This window comes from Canis lupus, chromosome 20 (assembly GCF_048164855.1).
Source record: "Canis lupus baileyi chromosome 20, mCanLup2.hap1, whole genome shotgun sequence".
NCBI classification, from domain to species: Eukaryota; Metazoa; Chordata; class Mammalia; order Carnivora; family Canidae; genus Canis; species Canis lupus.
In genome coordinates, this window is record NC_132857.1 from 23,128,823 (window position 1) to 23,154,909 (window position 26,087).

The 26,087-nt window shown below is 49.0% G+C and overlaps 1 protein-coding gene and 1 long non-coding RNA gene across 5 annotated transcripts in view; one reads left to right on the top strand and one right to left on the bottom strand.

The window, feature by feature from the left end:
- The window catches only part of LOC140611759 (uncharacterized), a 90,204-nt gene that overhangs the window by 26,346 nt on the left and 37,771 nt on the right, over window positions 1-26,087 (top strand). The window lies entirely within an intron of this gene.
- LOC140611555 (uncharacterized) lies at window positions 12,273-20,602 on the bottom strand. The gene is made up of 8 exons (XM_072788226.1): window positions 20,524-20,602; window positions 20,334-20,418; window positions 19,899-20,007; window positions 19,390-19,506; window positions 17,657-17,850; window positions 17,009-17,065; window positions 16,099-16,292; window positions 12,273-15,866 (listed from the first exon to the last, which is right to left on the bottom strand). The coding sequence occupies exons 1-8, from the start codon at window positions 20,600-20,602 to the stop codon at window positions 15,499-15,501; spliced, it is 1,203 nt and encodes a 400-aa protein (XP_072644327.1). The 3' UTR covers window positions 12,273-15,498.

A 26,087-nucleotide genomic window follows, 5' to 3' on the forward strand; every position in this document is an offset into this window, starting at 1 on the left:
CTCCATAAGGAAAATTATCTTATCTTTCATCATCTTGTGCTATATGGGAAAAAAAAATATATATATATATGCTATTTGATTGCATGTTTTAAATTTAATTACATTTTTTACCAGATTTAAGTCTAAAATAATTGAACTTGTCATATATTGCTGAAAATCTTTCTTTTTTCTGCTCCTAAATTCTCCACTTGAACTGTCACAGTGGTCTGATTTATCCTGTCCGGTTTATAGTTGTAGTGATAGAGAGAAATACCTACTCGACATTTTCAATGCAAATTGTTTTAGTTGCAGAATGCAGCATAAACATATGTTAAATCTAGCATTATCCGAGTTTTGGATACCATAAGTAACTTTTGTTTTCCTCACAACTTTTTATTTCTGCGATGAGGGAAGGAAAATAGAAAACTTCCTATCATTAACATTGTATGATCCTCTAGGGTAGAGACCTGACTTTGGCTGTTCAACCAAAGTTTTGCTGTTCGGGTTTGAACAGTGTTAACTGGGAAACGGCCACCCCATTAAAGAGTGTTCCCCCCAGTATTGGTAGAGACAAAGTAAAGTCAGATACACGCTGTATCTGTTATTTTTGTTGGAACTTACTATTGTTCTTCAGTTTCTGATTGTTCATTATTTTAAGACATATGTGAGCCTTGTGCAAGTACATTGAAGTGTCGTGCTCTTTTGGTGAGAAAATCTTTTGTATTTATCAGAGAGCACATGGATACATACAGTGTATAAGATTTTTCTGTTTCTGACGCATTTTCTTCCCCTAGAGATGTAGAGCTTTCAGAGTCATGAACAGTTTTCATCCTGATTTGTAATGATCTGTTTGTCCATAGATAGGAAAATGTTATGAAATAATACTAAATATTCCTAAGTAAGATTATACCCTGTAGAGATCAAAGCCCAACATGCATGCAGTTAGATTTTTGTCATATTCTGGAGCAGTGAGTATGCATGGTGTACGGTGGCCATAAGCACATGTATTCCGTGTCGGCTGTCTCTTACCTCGGTCTACTTATGTTTTCAGTAGCATGGCTAATGTTCATTATAAAAATCTTGATCTTATCTCTGAAAGTCTGCAATAAATGTAAACTTTCAAGTGTTTGACAGTGGCACGATACGCCAGGCTGGAAAGCTCATTTGACTAATAGGTCGTTGGCCTACTCTTAATTCAGCCTTTTGTCCATCCAGCTGCGTGACCTTGTGTGCATTCCTTTAAATCTCTGTCTGTCGTCTGTACACGCGTGGGATTCCGGGGGAGCTGGAGCTGGGGTCGCAGCCCCTGAGTTCCCTGTGTTCCACAGCAGCTGTACTTGCTTGAACAAACCTCCTTGACTCTCCGAGCCTGGTTTCGTGGTCTGAACCCCTGATGTGATCAGATGTAGACTATCGTGAGGATCAATTGAGGCAATAAATGGAAAGCCCTGTGAGGGGCTTGTGGTGAGGAAAGCTCTGTGTAGGCTTATTAATCTCTAGTACCTGACTTTGAACAACACCATTACTTCCTGATGAAGTACTTCATCAGTACTTCCTAATGGCCAACCTGATGGCCGATGCAGCGTCGGCCAAGTTATTTAACCTCTTACGCTCCATTCACTCAACTACAAATATGGAAAATTACTCTTTCTTCCAGAATTCTCCTAAGGAGTGAACTACATGAGGTTAAGTATGTAACATGTCACAGCAGAGTGATGTCAGGTCTTCCTGTCCTGTCACTGGGTATCACCTCTGCCTCGTGCATTTTCATCTAGTGAAAGCTTCCTGAGGCCCAGCCTCATTTTAAGTCCTGGGAGAGAGTGATGAGCAAGACAAGGACTCTGTATTTCTGGAGATGACTTCCTTGTGGGGTCTCAGGAAATAGAGGAGTGAGCCAATCAGTAATTTCAGAAAGCAGTGGGTACTATGGAGGAATGATGTTGGGTGACAGGCAAGGAAGTGACGAGGGGTGGGGGGGAGTCATGGCAGAGGTTAGCATTGCAGATAGATCTGTTGCAGAAGGCAGCCCCAGAGGGTTTTGTAAAGACTTTTCTTTGAGATAGTTGTAGACTCCCATGCAGTTGTAAGAAATGACACAAAATATTACCATGCAGAGTACCGTAATACACACATAACCAAACTAAAAGTCCGAGCATTCTTTCTGAGGCATTTAGAGTAGAATCTTGAATTATGAGAGGGGTTATGTCAAAGAGCATTCCAGGTGGAGGGAATACAGAGGTGCCAATTCTGAAGTGGGAAGACATTGGGACGTTGGCTTCACTGAGCAGGGCCACTGTGGCTGTGACCCTTGCATGAGGGAACGAGGGCTTTATGAAAGGTTGAGCAGCCACTCTGTCTTGCAGGGCCATGACGGTGGTGGTGCGACACTTGTGTTCTTTGTGCAAGCAATCACACTAGTTGTGCTTCAGCAGAGTGCTCAAGATCTCCCTCCATAATTTGTCAAAACTATCACCCCCTCCCCATTTTTAAGTTGGACCTCAAACATTTTCATCTCAAGTATCAATAGTACAGGATGGGGTTTTCTACAAGTGTATGGGAAAAGTTGACCTTGTAAAAGTATTTTGTATCTCACTATTGAATATGTATCCAATAGAACGTTACTACCATGATAATTTGATGCTCACTATCATCCCTTTGAACTTTACCTGACTGAGCTCTCTCTTTTCACTGTCAGAACAATTATATTTGCTTTTCTTCTTGAACTCCTGTCTCTGTCATTTCCTCCATAGATTTTATTTTATGGGTTTTATAATGGGAAGATGTTTTAATAAGTATTCTGTCATTTTTCTGTGTGTATGTGTGTACATATACAGACTGGTATATATACACATGGAAGTAAGGTTTCTAAAGTTTTAGTGTCTTTGGCTACAGTATTCTAAGTGTGAAAATCGGTCAGAAAGAATTGTTATTATAAATAGTACTGATGCACAATTGATATAAACGGCAAAATTAATAGTATGATTGGTAATTTTTAAACATGAAATATAATGCCATTGGGATGCCTCTCTTAGCAAGATGGAGAGAGAGTTTATAAAATTTCAGTTCATGTACCCATGAATGAATACTATGACCAGGGTGATGTAAAGTCTGGTGGAAATTAATAGTAAACATAAATGATATGCTGTGGGGCTTCGAAATGACGTTTGAATGATTATTAGGTATGTTGTTTGTATATTATATATGTTTATAGTATGTCATTACAGTCGATGAATTACACTGTTTTAGAAGTTCATGTAATGTTAACAAGGGCATGCTAGGAATGAATAAGCAGGAAGGTGCTTACCTTCCTGATGAGGGGGTAGATATATGTCCTTAGTAAAAATTTATAGTACCCAATATTCTTTGTGTAAAAACTTAATGATACTGTTCCTCTAAGTTTGAATAAATGTTTAAGAAAAGATATATCTTATGTTATATAATATTGAACATATATATGTGGTTTTTATATATATGTGTGTGTGTGTGTATATATATATATATATATATCAGTTCTGAGAAATGATTCTTTTACTGACTTAAAATGGGTCTACTGGAAATTCATGTAGCATCTTTCACCTCTTCCTCCTTGAAATATCACAGAAAATACATAACTGAGACCGAGGCATGTGTGAGTGGGCGGGCTCTGGCTCCTGACTCAGCATTGTGACTTTGTAGATAGGGTGTGTGAATTATTTCCCAGGATTATTTTCTTCTTTTTTTTTAAAGCAAAACCTGAGGTAATTCCATGCTTAGAGACAGTATAGATCTTTCCCGTGAGCTTTCTGCCTCAGTGAGTTGAGTTTCCACTGTCTCCAGCCTTTCTTTCCTGTTCTCTTTGTGCGTGGCTCCCAGTCAGCTTGACGTCCTTCCCTGATGATCCTTCGGGATTGAGGAGGCAGGATCTATCAGCAGGAACCGCCACCCCTCTCACGATCCCATCGTCACTGTCCCTGAATTCAGGACAGATGAATTTAGGCTAGGTGGCGTGTGTCTGATGTCATTCTCTTTTTATGGAAATGAACGCAAAGAAGGAAAGACCGGATGTTCTGTCCCAGGCTTAGTGACGCCTTGACTTTAGAAAGGCTTTGCGGTTAACAGGGGATTCTGTGGTGTTCCAGTGCCTTTTACCACTCACTCTGGAGCACAGTACAGGAGGAGCAAGGAGGAGGCCTTCGTTCTGGTAAGTGACAGAAAAGCAGTGATGGGGTAGGATGTGGTGAAGGCGAAATGGCATCGGGTGCTACCTCAGGAGCTTCCGTCAGCTTTCAGGGACAGGAAGGACTAGCTGAGCCAGGGATCAGGAATCGACACCTATAAACCATCTGGACCTAACTGCTGTCTTTCAAAATTCTTCACGTGCCCTAAGAGTGTGTGGAGGTCATGGTCTGAGTCAGAAGGTTGTGGCAGACGGAACGCACTGGAGCAGGGAGAGCGCTGAAAAGATCTGGTTCCAGGAAGAGATGATGGTGGTGTGGAACCGGGTGCTAAGAGTGGCCAGGCAGACGGTCAACCCTGAAGGCAGAGCCCACGGCACGGCCTGAAAGATGGATTGTGGGATGGGAGAGGGGGAGGGATCAGGAAAGAAGTGGGCTGAGTGCATGCGGGTACCTTTAAGTGATGTGGAGAAGACAGCTTTCGGGAACTGAGAGATGTTGGGTTGGCAATACTCTCAGATAGATGTCCAGGTGGAGGTGTGGACGGGGAAGGAAGCACTTGCAGAAGGAAAGACAGAGGCCAGGCCTGAAGGTACTCCTTCGAGAGGTGGGGTGGCCTGTAGCTGCCGCCTGCACCTCCAGCGGGTGTGGAGACGGGGTGCGGGGTAGAGGAGCAAGCCTTTGGCGGTCCTCCTGCTGCAGGTCAGGTGAAAAGGACAGAGGCCACAGTGGCATCCCAGAGGGCAGCTTGTCAGGGCAAATGGTGGACTGCAGACGTCTTAACTCTGAGTAACAAAGGGCTTCAAGGAGGGACTTAATATTCGTGTCCAGGATTATCTGTAACATCAAGACAGATTTAGGCTGTCACATTCGTAGCGAGTCTGAATTGGAGTTTGTTGAACTGGATGGGTTTGGGAGATTCCATCGTCTCCTGAGCCCCGATGTTCTGTAATGTCAGAACCACCTGTCCAGATGGTGCCTGGGCCGTGTCCCACGAGGTTTGGTCATTGGGACTTTTCTTTTACTGGTCTGAGGAACCCGAAAGTCTCTTTCCCTGTGTCCGTCCTCTCCTCTGTCCAGTCTGTCTGCAGGTCATTCGGATGGAGCAGGTTAATCAGGACCAGCCGCATTTACGTTTCCTCACGTGAGTTACTAGGGTGCGAGTGAATCTTGAACCCCCTGCAGTGTCCTGCTCTTGTGTATTGTGACGGGTTCGGTGCCTAGGTCCGATGGTTGAGGCCGTGCTATGTGACTTCAGGACTATTTCCCTTGGGTGGTCCCGGTAAGAGCTGTTTTTCCAGTCTCTTCCTGCCAACATATTCTTACATGTTTATGGCTTGGAGGTAGGTTAAAATAATGAAGCCTTTATTCCATGATTTATCCTCTACTTTTATGTATTTAAAAAATGCTAATTTCACGGTTGGTATTTTGCGCATCATGAACTTTCATAGTTACTCATTTGGGAATTTGAGAATTTTTGTATTTCAGTATATGGTTTTGTAGTTTTTTAATCCATTGCAATGTTGATGAAATTGTCATAGTTATTCTCTTGTTGTATAATTTAGCTATTAAAAAAAGATTTATATTTTTTCTATTAGTGATTTCACCACTTGATATACTGAGTTGTCTTCTGAGAATTCATTAAGATTATGCAGTGAAACCCCATACGTGTTTTAAAATTCAATCGTATTGTATCATTATATCCATGGTTAAGCTGTTAGCAGAGTGAGAAAAAAAGTAAATAGTGTGATTTGATCAAATGCCGTGTTTCCATCGCTCTCGCTCACTGCGTCAAGCAAGCGTGGTTCACGGTTTTCCTGTTTACTTGTCACTTTAACTTTGTTACACCGCTCTATTCTCTGTCCCCTGCAACTTTGAGTTGGCCCCCACCCCCTTTATTTTCTGCTCCTTAATCTTTGCATATTATAACTCTTACATCATTCCACTAATGCTCATGCCTCCTTCTCTTTGGATGAAGCACTGTGGTAGCAAACTGCGAGCATCACCATCGTTTCAGACAGCTCTGGGCTTGTGTCTTTGTTCTGTGACGTGGGAATTGTGAGGCCTTTGGCAAGAAGCTTAGAGTTTCTATGTGTAAAAGGAAGTAATCATATTTAGTTCAGAAAGTTGTGAAATTTAAATAACATGTTGTAAATTTTTGAATACTTAGCAAACTACTCAATACGTTACCTAAAAGGTTTTTTTAAAAATCTGATTCAAATATACTCTTTTCCTCCAGTCTCCCTCCAAACCTCAAATGGCCAGAACTTGATTTTCCCCTATTGTGTTTCTACACAACCTATTGTTCTTTTGAAGGGGGTGTCTCTTCCCAACCCCCATCCCCAGCCACAGCTGCTTTTAGGATTTCCTTTTTGTTTTTGTTTTTCTGTATTGTGATGATCACGTGACCTGTGTGTGATGCGTGCCTGTGTGTATATGTGCATGCGTGTGCTGTGTGTGCCTGTAAGCGCACATGTGTTTTCATTCTGCCTCTTGAATGTGGGAATTGGTGTCTTTCTGCAGTTTGGGATCCTTGGCTGTTCTCTCTCTGGATATTGCTTCTATCTCTGTCCCTCTTTTCCTGGGACCTCAAGTTCAAGTATGATGGGCCTTTTGCTGTGGACCGTGTGTCTTCTGTTCTTTTCATTGCTTCTTCTGCTTGCTCTCCAGTTTTGGTATTGTCTGTTTGCTCTATCTCAGAACTCACCAATCTTGTCCTTTCCTATGCCATCCGAGTTTTCTGTTAAGCCATCGATGAATGCTTGGTGAAAGATAGTTTATTTTATAGGTCTAGAATATCCATGTGATTTCTTCATATGCATTACACTTTTCTCATTCAGTTCTCCATTTGTTGCATCCACTTCTGTCCATCTTGTTACCTGTTTTTCTTACCAGCATGATCTTACTTACTTCACGGTCTTTGCTTATTTTTATTCTGAATTATTGGTTGCATTTTCCTTCCCGTGTATGTTTCTGGTAATTCTTTGGATGTGTGCATAACACAGTGAATGAAAGAACATCGAGGGCCAGATGGTTTATTTAGTTGGTCGATAGTCCCTTCTTCTCTTTGGTGCATTGAGCTGGCCTTCAGTGCCCCTGTAATTTTTCCCTGTTTTTCCCCTGTGGACACTCTGTGTTTTGATTGAGACCCACTAGTCAGAAGCAGGCTCTTTGTCCTCAGCACTGGAAGGCCTCACAAGCACTACGCTAGTCCTTTCAGGGATTTGGAGTGTCATACTTGGTCTTCTTCTGCCCCATGCAGCTTAGTCATCTGGAAGCTCCCACGTGGGTGGGTCTGTGTTTGTGGGAGACCCGTTCTCGCTAGCAGAGGCTCATCCCGTAGGTACTGCGAGGCCACGATAAGCTTCGCTCGGTCCCGTCCCCTTCACCTCCCACCTTCCCAAAGCACACGTCCTGTGGGAATGTCAGCCTTGCATTTGGGCCTCCTTGAGTTTCCAGTGTGTCACTGTATGGTGATGGTGTCCTCTTATCCCAGTGGAGCTGATGTCCTGAATCGGCAAGTGGCCTGGGGACAAAATGGTGCCCCATCATCAGCCTCCCCAGTGAAGCGCTCTCTGTCCTCTGCATGGATCCTTTACCTAGCTCTGGTCATCTGACAGCTTCCTGACTATCGCCAGGAGCACATCTTTTCTGGTTGTTGGGATCGAGGCTTTGGCTTGCACCATGTATGTATGTATGTATCTTCTCAGGAAGTGGAAGTCCCTGATTTAATAAAAAGCTTAGAAATTGTGATTTGTTAATACCTGAAAGATGGTGGTGAGCAAGTTCTTGGTAACTGATGATGCACATAGCGAGTGCCCCATTACTGCTTTTTTAATTGAATGCAGAGTTCTTTCTTCACTGTACACAAGAATGTGTGATTTTTTTCATTCTTTTTTTTAGATTGTATTCAAATTCAAGTTGGTTAACATATAGTGTAGTATGAGACTGGGGTAGAATGTAGTGATTCATCAGTTGCATATAACATCTAGTGCTCATCACTTCACATGCCCTCCTTAATGCCCATCCCCCAGGTACCTGATCCACCACCCACCTCCCCTCCAGTGACTGTCACTTTGTTTCCTATGATTAAGCGTCTCTTATGGTTTGCCTCCTGCTCTGTTTTTATCTCATTGTATTTTTCCTTCTCTTCCCCATGCCCATCAGTTTCATTTCTTAAATTCCACATATGAGTGACCCAGAGGGCTGACACACCCAGCCAGAGAAACAGGGCGCCCGGGCCGCAGGGCAGCCCTGAGCCAGCAGGTATCCCCTGGACTTTACAGCAGCTGCTGTGGGAGGCTGAGGTCAGGGGTGCAGGGAGTCAGGAGGCGGGGCCGAGTGCTGGCACCTTCCCCACCAGAGGCCATCTCCCTACATGCAACAGCGGGCTTCCGCCAAACCTTACATGCAACATGTTCGCCAGATGCCCAACTGCCTGGGGGTTGAAATGGCAGGGATCCGGAGCACCCTGGGTGAAGGAGGACCCCAGAGCTGTGTGGGGCCCCACCTGGCCACTCTCCCGCAGCCCTGTGGCTGCTTCTGCAGCAGAGCTCTTCACTGGGGACCCGCCAGCCTGAGGTCTCCTGTCCCAGGCCCCCCAGACCACCGGACAGCTGACAGGTGGCCCCCGGGGCTCCTATGCCTTTGAGCTCAAGCACGAGCTCCTGTTTGGCAGCCCCTCCATGGCACCTGCCAACCCAGACCCTCTGCAGGCCAGGCACATGGTGGAGGGCTCCTAGGCCCCTGCTGCGGGCTGCCAGGAGACCCCGCCCCAGGCCACAGGATGGCCCCGACCTGGGCAGCTTCCCAACCACCTGCCCTGCAGGAGAGCCTGCCCCAGACTGCCAGCCGCCCCAGCACTATACCCACACCAGGACTCCTCCTCGGGGAGAAGCACCTGGGCTGTTGGGGATAGGATGGCAAATGACGCCAGGGGCCTACCCCCCGACCTGCAGAGCGTCTGCCAGTACCAGGCCTGTGCCACACGGATGGCAGAGGCAGGGAGGCCCCACTGGAGCAGCATGCGGGGTGGGCGGTCCAGCTCCAGCCTCAGGGTCATCCCTTCCTCTGTGGCCCTCACACCGTGTTTGCATTGAAACGTCCCCGAGTGCATCCGGCTCTGGCTACACAGCGTGGGAAGCAGCATGACAGAGAAGGCGGGAGGCCCGGCCTGGTTTCGTCCTCCATGCTAGCCAGATGGGAGACCACCCAGCCGGGACAGCCCCACCAGGCTGCTGTGCCTGCCGGGACAGGCGGGTTGACACTGACTCACCATGTGCCCCCCCAGCTTGGGCTCCAGTGTCCGTGGGCCTGGTCCCCTCAGGGCAAGGGGAACACACAAGGCCGTACCCATGTCTGGGCTCAGCGGCAGAGGGCAGGCCAGGGCAGCTGTCGGGCTGCACACAAGCTGACCTCTGGAGGCCAGCCAGCCCTCAAGAATCACATCCAGGAAAGGAACTAGGGGTGGGGGAAGTGGAGGTGGGCGGGGTTGGGGGTGACTGGGTGATGGGCACTGATGGGGGCACTTGATGGGGTGAGCACTGGGTGTTATTCTATATGTTGGCAAATTGAACACCAATAAAAAGTCAATTTACAAAGGAAAAAAAAAGGAACTGACACATGTTTCCTAACTGATGGGAAGGCTAAATCCCAATTAGATATTAGCAAAAATTAAAGACATAACATTTTTCCCATTGATGTTCCAAAATAAAAATAAAAAAGAATCACACCCAGGGAGAGCACCAGAGGCTTGAGCTGAGTGGGGAGCAGAGCCTGAAATGTCGGTGTTACCCCCCACACCCACCGAAGCTGGGACAGGTGCCAGCGGGAGGCCCACGGGAGCGCCACCCTGCCAGTGGGGCAGACCCGGGTGGCTGTGGGTCTGTCCTCAGGTGGGCAGTCCTGGGCACACTCCTCTCCACACCGCAACTGCCACCTCCCGGACACTTCCTTTCTACGTAGAACATGGAGACTGTTCTCCCTCCCACACGTTTTGGGGCAAACTGTTGAAAGATGGGGCCTTTCCTCCCTGGCAGATAATCTCTGGTCCTGGGCACTTGTGCGCTAATGCCACCACGCCTCCTCCATTCACTTGAGAAGCGTCGCTAGAGCCTGACCACAAGCACGGTCCCCGGGACTAGGGTGCGGCCAACGTGCTGTGCCCTGGAGGGTGCAGGCAGATGGGTGAGCCCAGCACCGCAGGGCGAGACTCGCTCCATGGGGTGTGGGGGTGTGTCCTCTGGCTGAAGCTTCGGGATCCTGTGCTCACTTCAGCTTTTCAGAACCTGCTGGAAACCCATGTCAGCTCTGCAACCACAATTCTTTTTTCTTGAAAGCTCATCAGATTTCTGAAAACCACAGGTTAGAGCAGACACAGTTCAGAAGACACTGAGGAATCCCCTACTTTGGCATCTGCTTTGTCCGTGAGTCAGGGACCTCATGGCTGGAGTTCCGGAAAAGCACACATGCAGAGAAGAGTCTCAGAAGCAAGAGACACACACAGATGCTTAAGTGCTTAAATACAGATTTACTGCAAACCAACACTGGAGAGGGGACTTCGTGGGTGGGCACTGGTCTCCGCGGACCTCAGCTGATGGAGCTCACTGGCCAATCTGTGGCAGCCGCGTCTGGAGAGAGAAGACACACAGGCTGCACCGGCTCCAGGGCCCAGGCCAGCAGCAATGGGCAGAGGACACCCACGAGGACGGCCTGCCATCGGCCGCATGGCCCAGTGCCCCAGCCCGCCACTCTGACGCTGGTGAGCCGCTGCCACGGCAGGCGGAGTGGGCCAAAACACAACACTGAAAACGACGTCAGAGAAGATGACGGACCATGGAGTCCATGGCTCCCCAGTCTCCCGAGTAGCTGGGGTACGGTGCATGCCCCACCTCGTCACACCAGGAGACCCCGACGAGACCATCGAGACCGGTTCTCACACACGTGCATGCCATGAGAGCCCTGGGACATGGGACAGGTGTGCAAATCCTGGGGACCCTGAGGATGGGTCTCAGCAGCTCCAGCAACAGGCTCCGGCCCAACTATGGGGGCAGATCTCTGGGCCCCCTTGGCGACGCTCCTCCCAGCCATCTGGTGTCTGCACCTCCTTCGACCGCACGAGAGCTACCCAATGCTTCCCAGGGGCTGCTTCGGACATATTCGGGCATCCCCACCCATTTCTGGCCACCTCGAGCCACAAACCTGCCCCCACACGACTGACGAGTCAGCTCCCACCTACTCAAGCCATTTGAAGGGGGCCATCGCCTAGAAAGGAGTCCTCCTCAGCCTCCAGGACAGCCACCAAGGGAAGGTCCCAGGAAACCTGCCAGCTGACAGCCCCACAGAGCAGCGGGCATGCGGCCTGCGGGCCTGGGGTGGCTCAGGCCCCACAGGCAGAGGAGAGGCAGGAGGAAAGGCCGTGGTAGTGTCTCCTGAGGGCACCCGGTCAGCTCCCCAACAAGGACCAGGCCCCACAGAGGACGTGGGAGGACAGTTCCTGCTGCGTCTGTGGCCTACTCGGGAAGGTGTCCCCACATCCAGCAGCGCCGACCAAGAGCCCCAGTCTGGTCTTCCCGACAGGGCCTTGCAGCTGGCAGACGCACACACACACCAAGCGAGAGCACAAGCGCGGGTGTGCAAGAGAGATGAAGCCGAGCCCCCCCCTCCCCCCCGCCCTCCTCAGAAGCAGCCGGACCAGAACCCGCTCCCCGGGCCCAGCACAAGGAAAGGAAGCAGAGCCCACGCAGTAGCAGCAGGAGGAGAGCGGGTGGCCGGTGTCCCGCTCCCCCCACGCTGCTCCCAACACTGTGGAGATGCAGGGCCAGGCACTGTGGGTTCACCCTTTTTTTTTAATTTATTTATGATAGTCACAGAGAGAGAGAGAGGCAGAGACACAAGCAGAGGGAGAAGCAGGCTCCATGCGCCAGGAGCCCGATGTGGGACTCGATCCCGGGTCTCCAGGGTTGCGCCCTGGACCAAAGGCAGGCGCCAAACTGCTGTGCCGCCCAGGGATCCCTCACCCTTTTTTTTTTAAGATTTTGTTTATTGGAGTTCAGTTTGCTGCCATGTACCATAACACCCAGTGCTCATCCCACCAAGTGCCCTCCTCAGTTCCAATCACCCAGTCACCCCAACCCCCCACCCACTTCCCCTTCCACTACCCCTTGTTCATTTCCCAGAGTTAGGTGTCTCTCATGTTTTGTCACCCTCACCGATATTTTCACTCATTTTCTCTCCTTTCTCTTTATTTCCTGTCACTAATTTTTATATTCCCCAAATGAATGAGACCATATGATGTTTGTCCTTCTCCCATTGACTTATTTCATTCAACATAATACCCTCTAGGTCCCTCCACGTCGAAGCAAATAGTGGGTATTTGTCATTTCTATTGGCTGAGTAATACTCCATTACATAGGTAGAACACATCTTCTTTATCCATTCATCTGTCGATGGGCACCGAGGCTCCTTCCACAGTGTGGCTATTGTGGACATTGCCGCTATAATGATCGGGGTGCAGGTGTCCTGGCGTTTCACTGCATCCGTATCTTTGGAGTAAATCCCGAGCAGTGGAATTGCTGGGTCGCAGGGCAGCTCTATTTTGAACTCTTTGAGGAAGCTCCACACAGTTTTCCAGAGTGGCTGCACCAGGTCACACTCCCACCCACAGTGCAGGAGGGTTCCCCTTTCTCCACATCGTCTCCAACATTTGTTGTTTCATGTCTTCTTAATGTTCACCATTCTCACTGGTGTGAGGTGGGATCTCATTGTGCTTTTGAGTTGTGTTTCCCTGATGGCCAGTGATGCGGAACATTGTCTCATGTGCGTGTTGGCCATGTCTATGTCTTCCTCTGTGACATTTCCGTTCAGGTCTTTTGCCCATTTCATGATTGGATTGTTGGTTTCTTTGCTGTAGAGTTGAATAAGTTCTTTAGAGATCTTGGACACTGGCCCTTTATCTGATGGGTCATTTACAAATATCTTCTCCCATTCTGTGGGTTGTCTTTTAGTTTTGTTGAGCGTTTCTTTTGCTGTGCAGAAGCTTCTCATCTTGATGAAGTCCCAGTGATTCATTTTGGCTCTTGTTTCCCTGGCCTTCATGGATGTATCTTGCAAGAAGTTGCTCTGGCCAAGTTCAAGAAGGGTGCTGCCTGTGTTCTCCTCTAGGATTTTGATGGCTTCCTGTCTCACATTTAGATCTTTCATCCACTTTGAGTTTCTCTTTGTGTACGGTGGTGTGAGAGAATGGTCCAGTTTCATTCCTCTGTGTGTGGCTGTCCAATGTTCCCAGCAGCATTTATTGAAGAGACTTTGTTCCAGTGGATGGTGTTTCCTGCTTTGTCGAATATTAGCTGACCATAGAGTTGAGGGTCCACTTCTGGATTCTCTGTTCTGTTCCATTGATCTCTGTGTCTGTTTTTGTGCCAGGACCACACTGTCTTGATGACCACAGCTTTGTAGTACAACTTGACATCCAGCATTGTGATGCCCCGGCTCTGGTTTTCTTTTTTAATATTCCCCTGGCTACTTGGGGTCTTTTCTGATTCCACACTAATCTTCAGATGATTTGTTCCAACTCTCTGAAGAAAGTCCATGGTATTTTGATAGGGATTGCGTTCAATGTGTAAATTGCCCTGGGTCACGTTGACATTTTCCCAATAAATGAATTCTTCAAATCCATGAGTATGGAATAGTTTTCCATCTCTTTGTGTCCTCCTCAATTTCTTTCAGACGTGTTCTGTAGTTTTTCGAGTAGGGATCCTTTACCTCTTTGGTTAGGTGTATTCCTAGGTATCTCATCCTTTTGGGTGCAATTGTCAATGGGAATGACTCCTTAATTACTCTTTCTTCAGTCTCATTGTTAGTGTATAGACATGCCACTGATTTCTGGGCATTGATTTGGTATCCTGCCACGCCGCTGAATTTCCTGTATGAGTTCTAGCAATCTTGGGGTGGAGTCTTTTGGGTTTTCTAGGTACAATATCATGTCATCTGCAATGAGGGAGAGTTTGACCTCTTCTTTGCCAATTTGAATGCCTATTATTTCTTTTTGCTGCCCAATTGATGAAGCTAGGACTTCTAGTACTATGTTGAGTAGCCATGGTGAGAGTGTACGTCCCTGTCGTATTCCTGATCTTAGTGGAAAGGCTCCCAGTGTTTCCCCATTGGGAATGATATTTGCTATGGGCTTTTCGTAGTTGGCTTTGAAGATGTTGAGGAATGTTCCGTCTATCACTACAGTCTCAAGAGTTTTGATCAGGAATGGATGCTGTATTTTGTCAAATGCTTTCTCTGCATCTATTGAGAGGATCATCTGGTTCTTGTTTCTTCTCTTGTTGATGTGATCCATCCCATTGACTGCTTTACGAGTGTTGAACCAGCCTTGCATCCTGGGGATAAATCCCACTTGGTCATGGCCAGTAATCTTCTTAATGTATTGTTGGATCCTGTTGGCTCATATCTTGTTGAGAATGTTTGCATCCATGTTCATCGGGGATATAGGTCTATAATTCTCCTTTTTGGTGGGGTCTTTGGTTTTGGAATTAAGGTGATGCTAGCCTCATAGAATGAGTTTCGAAGTATGAATGGACCTAAAGTACCACGATGTATAATTTAAAAGCAACAGAGTCAATTTTTACAAAGTTAACTTATCCTTTATTACAAATAAAATTTATGAAGCAATTATAGAGGTTTACAAAAAACACAAAATACAGAAACAGCACAATGAAAGGGGAGGGGAAGGCTTCAATTGTGCTGCAGCCATCACAAGCTGCTGCTCGGGGGCCAAGGCTGGTGGCTCCACTGAGGCAGGTGGCAGTCCGGCCCTTCGATGAACTCGAGAGCCGGCACCGGGACATGCTCCTCCTTCTGGGGTGGCCAAGAAGCAGGTGGCTCCTCCAGGTCGGGACAGTGAATCAAAGGTATGACCCCCAGGTACTTTGGCTTGACCTCAGCAGCTGGCATCTCAGCCCAGGCTTAGCTTTCAGCACCAGCAGCTGGGACCGGCTCGATCACCTCAGGCCCAGGAGCTTCAGCAGGCCCCACAGTCAGCCTCGGGGCGGGGCTCTTGCCACGATGGTTCAGGGTGTTGCTCGGGGTCCGAAGCCAGTTGCTCCCCTGAGTGAGGTGGCTGCTCCAGCACATCAATGACCTCAATAGCTGGTGGTGGGGCCCGTTCGGCTTCCAGGGCTCCCAAGGGTGCAGGTGGCTCTTCCAGGTCGGGACAGGGATTCAGAGATCTGACCACCACATACCTTGGCCTGAACACAGCAGCTGGCATCACGGTTTGGGCCAAGCCCTCAGCTCCAGCAGCTGGGACCAGCTCCATCACCTCAGACCCTGAAGGTGCAGCAGCCCCCACAGTCAGGGCTCAGGCGGGCTCTTGGGGTGGTTCAGGGTGTTGCTCGGGGTCTGAAGCCGGTTGCTCCACTGAGTGAGGCGGCTGCTCCGGCACATCGATGAGCTCGATAGCCGGTGGTGGGGCCCATTTGGCCTCCAGGTCTCCTAGGGTTGCAGGTAGCTCTTCCAGGTCAGGACAGTGATTCAGAGGTCCGACCACGTATCTTGGCTTGAACACAGCAGCTGGCATCATGGCTTGGGCCAAGCTCTCAGCTCCAGCAGCTGGGACCAGCTCCATCCCCTCAGACCCTAAAGGTGCAGCAGGCCCCACCGTCGGAGCTCGGGCGTGCTCCTGGGGTGGTTCAGGGTGTTGCTCAGGGTCCAAAGACAGAGTATCATCTCCAAGAAGACAAAGTATCATCACCAGGATGGACTTTCCACGTCCCTCTCAAATCAAGGACACTCTTCCCACCGCTCAATGTGTGTGAGTGCAAGAGCCCTGGGAGGTCTCCCCAGACTGCAGCCCGTGGGGATGGGGTGTGAGCCTACCCACTGCTCCGGCCCAGCAACACGGAGGCTTGATCTGTGTGACCCACCCTGTCCCCAACTCGGCCACCCCAGTCCTCCTCACCTCCACCCACAAACTCCGCTTGATGGAGATTTCTGAAACGCCAAAGGTAACACACGGCACGACAGTCGAGCACTGAGCCTGGCAAGTACTGCCCCGTGAAGTTCAGCAGCTTTGTCAGGGCAGGAAATTCTGGGGGATCGTGGAAGTCCTCCTCATAGTAGTCCAGCCAGATGGTCAGGAAGGAGGACATGGTGCTGGGGAGGGACAGGTGGGCAGAGGCGTCAGAAGACAGAGCTCCCTCACACAGAGGTGTCCCGGGGAAGCCCTGCAGGAACCGGGGCCCTCGGCCTCCCATGCAGGGCTGTCGGAGGCCAGTGCTGCTCCTTGTCCACCTGTCACCTGGCGGTCCAGTCTGCCACAGCCCTGCTCGCTGAGGAGGGGCTGGCACAAAGCCTCTGTGCATGGGAGCCCATGACCAGCAGTGTGACCATCACTGTTTTTCCTGGGGAAACTTCCCTCCCGTGGGTCTGCCCTGCCTCACTCATGAGGGGCCCCCAAGGGGTGTCCTTCCACTGACTCTAATCTCCCACGGGGCGGGGGCCGTCTGGTCCGTGAGCCCTCACTGGCTCTCCTGAGCACCTGCCGTGCACCCGGGTCCAGGTGCCACCAGATTGGTGAGTGCGATGCTCCCCACACCCTCTGCTCTGGGTCCCAGGTGTGGGGCAGACAGAGGGTTGGGGGGATGGGCATGGAGGAGGTCACCCTTTGGTGTCCCAGTGCTCTCCCACAAAGCCGACACCCCACCCACGGCTCTCCTTTGCTCTTTTCCTGAAGGGGCCTTAGACCCTTACCCTGTCACAGGAATTGCAGACGTGTGGGGTGAAGGGTCGAGCAGCCCCTCCAACCCACAGCCCCCTCGCGGCCCTCCTGGAGAGGGAAGGCTCCCCTGCATGGTCCAGAGCTCACTCACATTTCCCACTGGTCCAGGATTCCTTCGTTCTTGCAGGAAGCTACGATGTATCGATATCTAGAGGAGGGCAGGGGGCATCACATGAATCGTCCTGTGGACCCGATCTCTCCTCATAGCTGCTGTCACCTCTGAACCCCAACTAGTCCAGAACCCTGGGGGGCCGTCAGCTCTGTGCCTGTGGCCACGGGCAGCTCCTGGAGAAGCACCTGCACCTGCTGGCACTTCCTGAATGCTTGAGGAATGAAAGGGCTCCGGCCAGGCCCATGGCTGATATCCGAGTGGGCCTGGGCGCCCAGGTGTCCCCAGGGACCCCTACTCCGAATGCCCCAGGATATAGACCCCAGATGGACTCAAAACTCCCTTTCAATGGCAAAACAGGCCAGCTCAAGACCCTGGTGACGGTGAGGAGGCGGCACAGGCTTTGTCATGGGGAGAGAAGACGACTGATGAGCACAAGCACAGCCCCTCTAGCCGACCTGCCACAGGCCAGGCACCGGGGGCTGCCCTACAGGACCCGACTAGGCCCTGTGTGACTCTCCTCCAGTCGGAGGAGCAGCCCAAGGGACCGGGAAGTTAAGCAACATTCCCCAAGACTCCCAACCAGTAGGTGGCCCATCCCACTGGGCTGTGGAGGGTCAGAGTGCTCACTTTGCAAACAGCAGGTCCAGCACCTCTTCAGGGGTGCCATATTCCACCAAATAGTTAAGGAATTCAAATATGGACAGGTTATCAAAGCGCAGCAAGGCGGGCACCAGTTCTTCTACCTGCTGCTCCAGCAGCTCCCTCCGGCTGGGGGTGGTTGGGCAGATCCGATTCTTCCTCAGGGCTGAGGCCCTTTCAGCCTGAGGTGGGACAGAGGGGATGTGCAGCCTGCACTGTAGCCTCCAGGAGACCTGGGAGTTGGAGCGCAGACCACAGCCCGAGCTCTCAGTGGCTGCAGGGGGCGGGGGGGGGAAGGAGTGCCCACAGCAGGGACACGGGGCTTGACGCCTGCGGCTCAGTCACTTAGCATCTGACTCTCAGTTGTGGCTCAGGTCATGGTCTCAGCATCCTGAGATCCCACCCCTGGCAGGCTCTGCGCTTGGGGCAGAGTGTGCTTGAGGAGCCTGTGTCTCCCTCTTCTGCTTCCTGCTGTCTGTCTCTTAAACTGACAGACTATCCAATAAAGAAATAGTTTTAGAGGATAAATTTTCAAAAAAATTTGGATCAATACAAGGATCTCAAATGGGAGGGGTCAGTATCCCAGGGCCGCTTGTCAGCTGAGTTTTGACAGCACCTCCCTGCATTAACGGCTTCACCCCTTGAATTTGACCACACGCCCCTCTCTCGAGGTGCCAACCCGGAGACCTTTCCTTGGGTGGGAGGGCCCAGGGTGTGAGGGCTGCAGGATGTTCAGCACCGCCCTGTGATTTGGCAACAGAAGGGAATCGCATCGAAGTCCTGCATCAGTGAAGGGCTCAGTGGCTGTGGGAACCAACTGGCCTTCTGACATGTTGTGCAGCACACGAGGCCCCTGTGCCCGACCCCGGGAGCGGGGGCAGGGATGCGCTCCTTCACAACCTAACTGCAGAGCGATAGACATAGTACAGTGAGCCCCGTGTCCCTTTGGGGAAAAGTCTCCCAACTCACCAGGACCATGCTCAAGCCTTGGAGAAGGTGGGGAAGGACGTCAGGCCAATGGGGCCTCCTGGGAGCACCAGTTAGGAGAAAGCATAGCACAGTGCAAACTACTGGAGACCGCATGCGATGAGACATGGTGTGTCTCTTCTTAAAAAGTTTTTATGGGCAGCCCGGGTGGGTCAGTGGTTTAGCACTGCCTTCAGCCCAGGGCGTGATCCTGGGGACCCAGGATCCAGTCTGACATCAGGCTCCCTGCATGGAGCCTGCTTCTCCCTCTGCTTGTGTCTCTGCCTCTCTCTCTTTGTCTCTCGTGAATAAATAAATAAAATATTTAAAAGAAAGCATTATAAAAAAAGTTTTTATTATTTATTCATGAGAGACACACACACACAGGTGGGGGGGCAGACACACAGACAGAGGTAGAAGCAGTCCGCATTCAGAGAGCCCGAGGCAGAACTCGATCCTGGGTCTCCAGGATCAGGGCCTGGGCGGAAGGCAGGCTCTAAACCACTGGGCGACCAGGCATCCCCTGAAGGCTCTATTCTGATATTCCTACAAATCTGTGCACAGGGACTCTGCATCTGGCCCAGGCAGGGGCAGGGCCATGGGGGCAAGTTTGGGGAGGAGGGGAATCCAGACTCCTGTAGCAGCAGGAGTCTAGGGGGGAGCCGAGGGGAGCAGCAGGCTGGCTTCTGGGACCTGGGGCCCTTCCTGCTGCATCGGGGCCCTGGGTGTCGGGTGGCCCCAGCCCCTGCACTCACCTTGAACCCTTGCAGGTCTCCGTTAGCTGTGCTGGGCTCCTTCCTGATCACCACCGGTGTGTGGGGGATGTCCTCTTCCTCCCGCCTCCGCCGCCACCCCTTGTCCCATGTGGAGCTCTGTAAAGACCGTGTGCGGCAGCCAGGCAGGAGGCCTCAGCGCCCGGTGTGGCCGCCTCGGCTGGGCCGCACACCCAGCTGACTCCATTGCAGACACACCACAGCACAGTTGGCACACACCTCCCCCAAGGAGAGCAAAGGGATGCGGCTGCAGGGCCTTGGGTTAACTCCGGGTCATGTAAGAGGCACCTCAGGAATCCTGTTTCCACCCTGCCCACCGTGACATCAGGGTGACCCTGAAGGGGTCACCGGGGAACCTGCTGCCCTGCAAGGTCCTCCAGCCTGGATGCGACCTGCCCACACATCCCTGGTTCCCTGAAACTGAAGAGGAGGGGATGGGGCTGCCCAGGATGGCTGGCACAGGTGGCCTGGCCTGGCCTGCTCTGTATTACCCTACAGCGCCTCCTGAAAAGCTCCCTGAGGCGTTGGGTTTGACGGTGGCACCAGCGTCTCCAGCATTCGAAGCAGCCGCATCCCTGGGGTTCCTGGTGTTGCTCAAAACTGGGAAAGCCATCAGGGAACATCTTTCAGTAGCAGAAGTCTCCTGAAAGTGAGCCTGAGGTGGGGCTGCACTAGAATGTGGGGGCCCGGGTACAGGGGTTCCAAGTTCTGTTGGCCTCTGTTGTGAAAGAAGTGACCTCACTGCCTGGGACCCCCTCCCTGAGTCCACTCCTGGAGGGAGCTTCAGGAGCAGCGCTCGGGGCTGCCAACGGCCCCCCCCCCCCTGCAGGCAATGGCCTGTGTGCACACAGTGACACAACCGCACCCCTGTCTACAGGCCCCAGGGCAAGACTATGTGCAGCCAGGGCCCCAGCCTGGAAACACACCTGGGTTCAGACACAACTTTCCATTCTTCCCTGGTTTTCACCCCGGAGAAGCCGTTGTGCCTGTCGGGGATAGTCTGCCTCTTGCCTGTGGGATAGGGATTATCCTAGCAGGTGCTTCCTCCAGATGTCCCCACGCCACTGTGGCATCATATCTGTGACATTGGAGGTGGGTGTCACGTGCAGGCAATACCTCCCACCACATGTTCTTCCTTGGTGTGTACATGCGTCCAGGCCCACAAGGTCCCTGTGTGCACACACGTGGGCACCATTACCCTCATTCTGGAGGCCCAGAAGATGACAGTCCCACCGGGGCAGGGATGGGCAATAGCTTCCCACAATCCTAGGCTCCTGAATCCAAGGCAAACCCTACAGTAGGTGTGGGAGTCTTGGCCTAGAAGGTGTGAGGCTGTCCTTATCCTGAAACCCTGCCTGTCGTGTGTTACGGGCCATTCCGTCATTTCCACTGGGTGAGCTGTGGACAGCGGTGCACCCAGTGGGTCACCCGACCTGGGCTCTTCCTCAGACTGGAACGTGCTGGAATGCCTCCTGTCTGGGCTGTCAATGCCCACCCCCACCCCATCACATCCCCATGACTGTAGCCAGTTCCATCCACACAACCTTTTCTCAGCCCCCTGACAAAGGGGAGGGGCAGCCTTGGCCCCCAACGGAGGACACAGAGCTGGCTTCATGCCCCCTTCTGCCTCCTTCCCAGGCTGTGATCCTGGCGAGGCAGTGGGTCTTCACCTCCTCCCCTCAGTGGCCCCCTGGAGCCCCAGCTGCTGCGTTTGTCAAAGCCCCACAGTTTGTCACAGCCTCACCTCCAGAGCTCAGGACCCAGGGAAGCACCAGGCTCTCTTTCTAGGGAGCAATTTGCTCTTTCCATTCCTGATATTTTTCCGTATTTTGTCCATCTTCCCCCCTGGAGCATGAGCTCCGAGAGGGAGGATCTGGTCTGTTTATCAGCTCGGGCACTATCTGTGCTCAGGGCTCAGCAGCTGAAGGAGAAGGTGGGAGGATCCATCCCACCACGGGCCAGCTCAGCGGTGGGAGCCTTATTGACTTGGGGCATTTTAAAATACTTGTGCTTTTCTTTTCTTTTTTTTTTTAAGGAAACTCTGTGCCCGATGTGGGACTCAAACTCAGGACCCCGAGATCAATAACCACACGCCCTTCAGACTGCTCCAGGCAGGCGTCCATTGGTCATTTAAAACTAGTAGACTGATAACTATTTCAGTTAATTTGGTGATCCACATTGCTGAATTACCAAGTGACTCCCCCAATGTCAGTACTGCGTCAGCACAGATTGCCCCACCTGACAGCACTGAGTGGCTGTTCAGATTGGAGACTGAACTCGTTCACGGGGTCTTTCAGGAGCCAGGGTGGCTCCTCCATGGGCCTCCTTCCTCCCTAGGAGGTCATGCACCTCTGCAGCCAGCAGCACAAGGGGAAGACAACAAACACAGGCATGAGGGAGGGGGTCTCCAGCCAGGTCTAGCAGGCCTGCATGTCCACCTTTATGCTCACTCTGTGTGTTATTTATTAGAAGTAGTATTCATTTTTAGGATTTTATTTATTTGTTTAAGAGAGAGAGAGCAAGAGAGAGCGAGCACGCATGATCAGTGGAGACAGGCAGAGGGAGAGGGAGAAGCAGGTGTCCTGCGAGCAGGGAGGCAGAAACCCAGGAATTCTGAATCATATCCCACAAAACAGAGAAAACACATCACCAGATCTGCTCCACAAAACAAACAAAAGGCATCTCCTCAAGCTGAATGAAAATTTTCTACTTGAAGTACAGACTGTATGAGTGAAATGAGAGCAAGATTTGTGTGTGTGTGTGTGTGTGTGTGTGAGAGAGAGAGTGAGTGTATATGTAAAGTAAATCCTTTTTTATATCAATGCTGTTTTGTATAAACTAAAGAAAGCAATGTCTCAGAGAATCTGCAATAACCAAATTGAAAGCTTCTTGAAAATATGTAACTGCTATTAATTAGCTTCATCTGTTTTGGATTTCAAACCATTAGCATTTGGCAAAGGAATAAAACAACATAGAAACTAGGATCTCCTATATGAGTAAAGAGTTCAGTGCAGAATTTTGAGGGTGAGTGTTTGCTGCTTCACCATTATGATCAAACGGAAACTTCATTCCTTCAGATAAAAAGGGCAGTGTTACCCCAGCAATGTTACAGACAGCAACTTTCTTCAACCCAGAGGAGGTAGGTTCTTCCTATTTTGGATGAAAGTTTAGCAAAACTTTCCAGAGTTACCCACTGAAGAAGCACAGCCTGACACATTTCTTTCATCTGGACACCGCAGAAGGCTGAAGTATTTACAGCAGATGGTATTCAGTGTAATGTTATCATACCATGGATTATCAAAATATCTCCTTTCATCACCTTTTGTTTGGAGTTCTTTTTTTTAAAAGATTTATTTGTTTATTTATTTATGAGAGGGGGGGGGGGCAGAGAAACAGGAGGAGGGAGAAGCAGGCTCCATGCCGGGAGCCTGACGTGGGACTCGATCCCAGGACTCCAGGATCACGCCCTGGGCCAAAGGCAGGCACTAAACTGCTGAGCCACCCAGGGATCCCCTTGTTTGGAGTTCTATCTGGAGTTTTATGTATTTGAAAAATCCAGGATGAATCCTCAGTTGTAGAAGAAAAATAGACTGTGCTCTAAGCTTATATGTGAAAATGCTCCGAGAAGGTTGGTTTGCTCTGACAAAATTCATAGAAGAGCAGTATAACCAGAACAATTCTGAGGTCTCAGGCTGCAGGACTTGAGAGGGGTCGTCACTGGGGAAAGGCAATGTTGATGTGCTGTGCGGTGCCAGAGGAGATAGCATGTGTGAGGGGGCTGGCAACAGGGCCTTTCTGAAAGAACACAGTGGTCATCAATTTCAGGTAAGGGCTCATATATGCCAGGCTCTGTGCTGCTTCATCTTTCTGACCTTTTCATCCTCATAACAACTCTATGAGATATGTCATGTTATCCACATTTTACAGATAAGAATATAGGGCCTTCGAGAATTGAAGTAAATGACCCAAGGTCACCAAGTGAGTGACAGGAACAGATGTCTTCTTGGGGCTATGCCCCACCATGGTCCACACTCAGTATCTACCCCATATGTCTGTTGACTGACTGGAATCTCAGAGGTCTTAACATCTCACATGTGTAAATGATTGGTTGATACGACCCCTCATCATCCACCAACCTCACAGATAAATCTAGATATTGTGTATATGTGTGTGTGTGTATTAATATTTATATTTATATTTATATATATTTCAAATTTCAGCTTTGCTGGTAGTACCTTACTGGGAACCTCTTGGAATACTAAATGGCTTGAATTATTTGTGTGAGAAAGGATCTTCCTACTATAGCAGGAGGATTCCAAAATGAAAAAAAAAAAGGCATGAAAGATCACCAAATACGTCTGATTTACAGATTCGGTCCCTATACTGTAATCTTCTCTTTGTTCCTGTTCTTTGCTTACAATAATCATCACTGCATTTTGACTGCACTTCAAGTAGGCTGCTTCTTCAGCCTCTGACTTCTCTGATTACTGGCTCTTGATCTTTTGCTTTTTTTAATTTATGTGCATTAGTCTTTATCCCTTTAAAATCCACCCCAAAATCTGCTAAGCATATACATCTGGAATTTCAAATCTCACCCTGCCCCCCTTCACACATGGACATTTCTTCCTTTCCCTCTTAACCTCATTCATCATACATTTTCTGTTTATAGCTCTGGGACACCTTGACTCTGACACACAAATCAGCTTTTTCCTGAGCTCTTACTAGAACTGTGTTTCTCATTTACTCTTGGGCAGTATCCATCCTTATCGACTGAAGTTAGGAGTTGAATTATCACCAAAATAAAAGAAAAAGAATGAAGAGATTTTTGTTATTACAGCAGAAATTATTTTTTAATCCACAACAGATGATTTATATTCATCAAAAATTTGTGCTGCTTTCAGCAAACAAGCTTACATATGAAGTCATCAGTTCTGTAAAAGGTGAGGAAGAAAACAACTAATTCAAAGAGAGCATTTTTCCCTCCTTTTTGGTATGCAGTGTCAAAAACTTGAACAATTCGTATCAAATCAATTCAGTGGTAGAATGTGGTGTATTACATGAGCATGACTTGTAGTCAGGAGACTTTGGGTCTACTCCCACGATTTATTAGAGTAGCTCTGTGACCTTGGGATAAATTGCTTAAAACTATAATCTGAGTCATTTGTCTGTAAATTTAAGATGTTATTTAACTATGTGACCTTTAAAATTATGGACCTTCTGTGGAGAGTGAAACTTCCCTTAAGCCAGAGTCTTTAAAGGGGGGGCTAGAGTGCTCCCAGATCAATTTCCTCCCGGCCCTAGATCTATAAAGAAACAAATTCAAATCCCCAGTTGAAGCCTTCAGATTTGTTAAAATTAAATACATTCAAATATAATAAGAAATTAACATGAATATTAATGAATGAAAGTCAGGGGAAAACAAGAACAACACATTGAGGTTCTTGGGAATTTATAGATATTGAAATCATCAAATAGTATAAAATAATTATGGGTCAAGTGTTTTAAGAAATTAAAGATTCTCAAAAAAAAGAAATTAAAGATGGAATAATAAATGAAAAAGGGTCAAAATGCAAATCTAATAAAAATACCAGGCACATTTGAAAAAAAAACATTTATAAATAACAGATAATTATTAAAACTAATAGCTTAGTGGATGTGTTAAACAGCGGAATATATGCAGCTGAAGATGGAGTTAAATCTGAAAGAAATACTCAGGCTGTACTACATAGAGACAAGGCAGTAAATACAGAAGAGACATTAAGCTATATGGAGGGCATAATGAGTAATATATATAATTTGAGTTCCAGAAAGGGGAGATAGAAAAAAGGCAATATTTGAACATAGAAGGGCTAAGATCTTCCCCAGACTGACAAAAGGACATGAATCCACAAATAGAGGAAACAAGAGTCCAAATAGATAAAAGGAAAGTCACACCCAGATGTATGATAGTAAAACCAAAGAATAGCAAAGACAAAGAGCAGATCTTAAAAGTAGGCAGAGGGGAAAAAAGTAAATAATAAGGAGGGCAAGTAGGTATCAGTTTCTCAGTAGCAACAATGGAAACCAGAACACAGTGGAATATCTTCAGCGTTCTGAAGAGAAAATGACGGTCAAGCTAGATTCATGGATTTAACAAAACTATTTTTCAAGGACAAAGGCAGTAAAGACACTTTCAGATAAAGATAGATTGCATTTGCAACCAAGAAACCTTATTAAAGGTATTTTTAAAGAATGTTCTTTTTGACGCCTGGGTGACACAGTCAGGTAAGTACCTGACACTTGGTTTTGGCTGGGATCATGATCTCAGGGTCTGGAGATCAGCTCCACGCTCAGCATGGGGTCTGCTTAAGGCTCTCTTTCCATATCCTTCTGCCCTTCCCCCCGCTCTCTCTCAAATAATAAATCTTTAAAAAAAAAGAATGTACCTTAAAAAGAAAAATGGTTCTAGAAACAAGTTTTCAGGATAATACCCTTGGAAGAAAAAAAAAATACCCTTGGAAGAAAACATAGGGGTAAGTTTCCATGATCGTGGATTTGGGGATGGTTTCTAAGATACAACACAAAGAGCACAAGCAACAAACAAACAAACAAACAAAAAATACTGAACTTCAAAATTGAAGATTTTTGTGCTTCAAAGGACGTGATCAAAAACTGAAAGAACCCCCCCCCAAAAAAAAGGG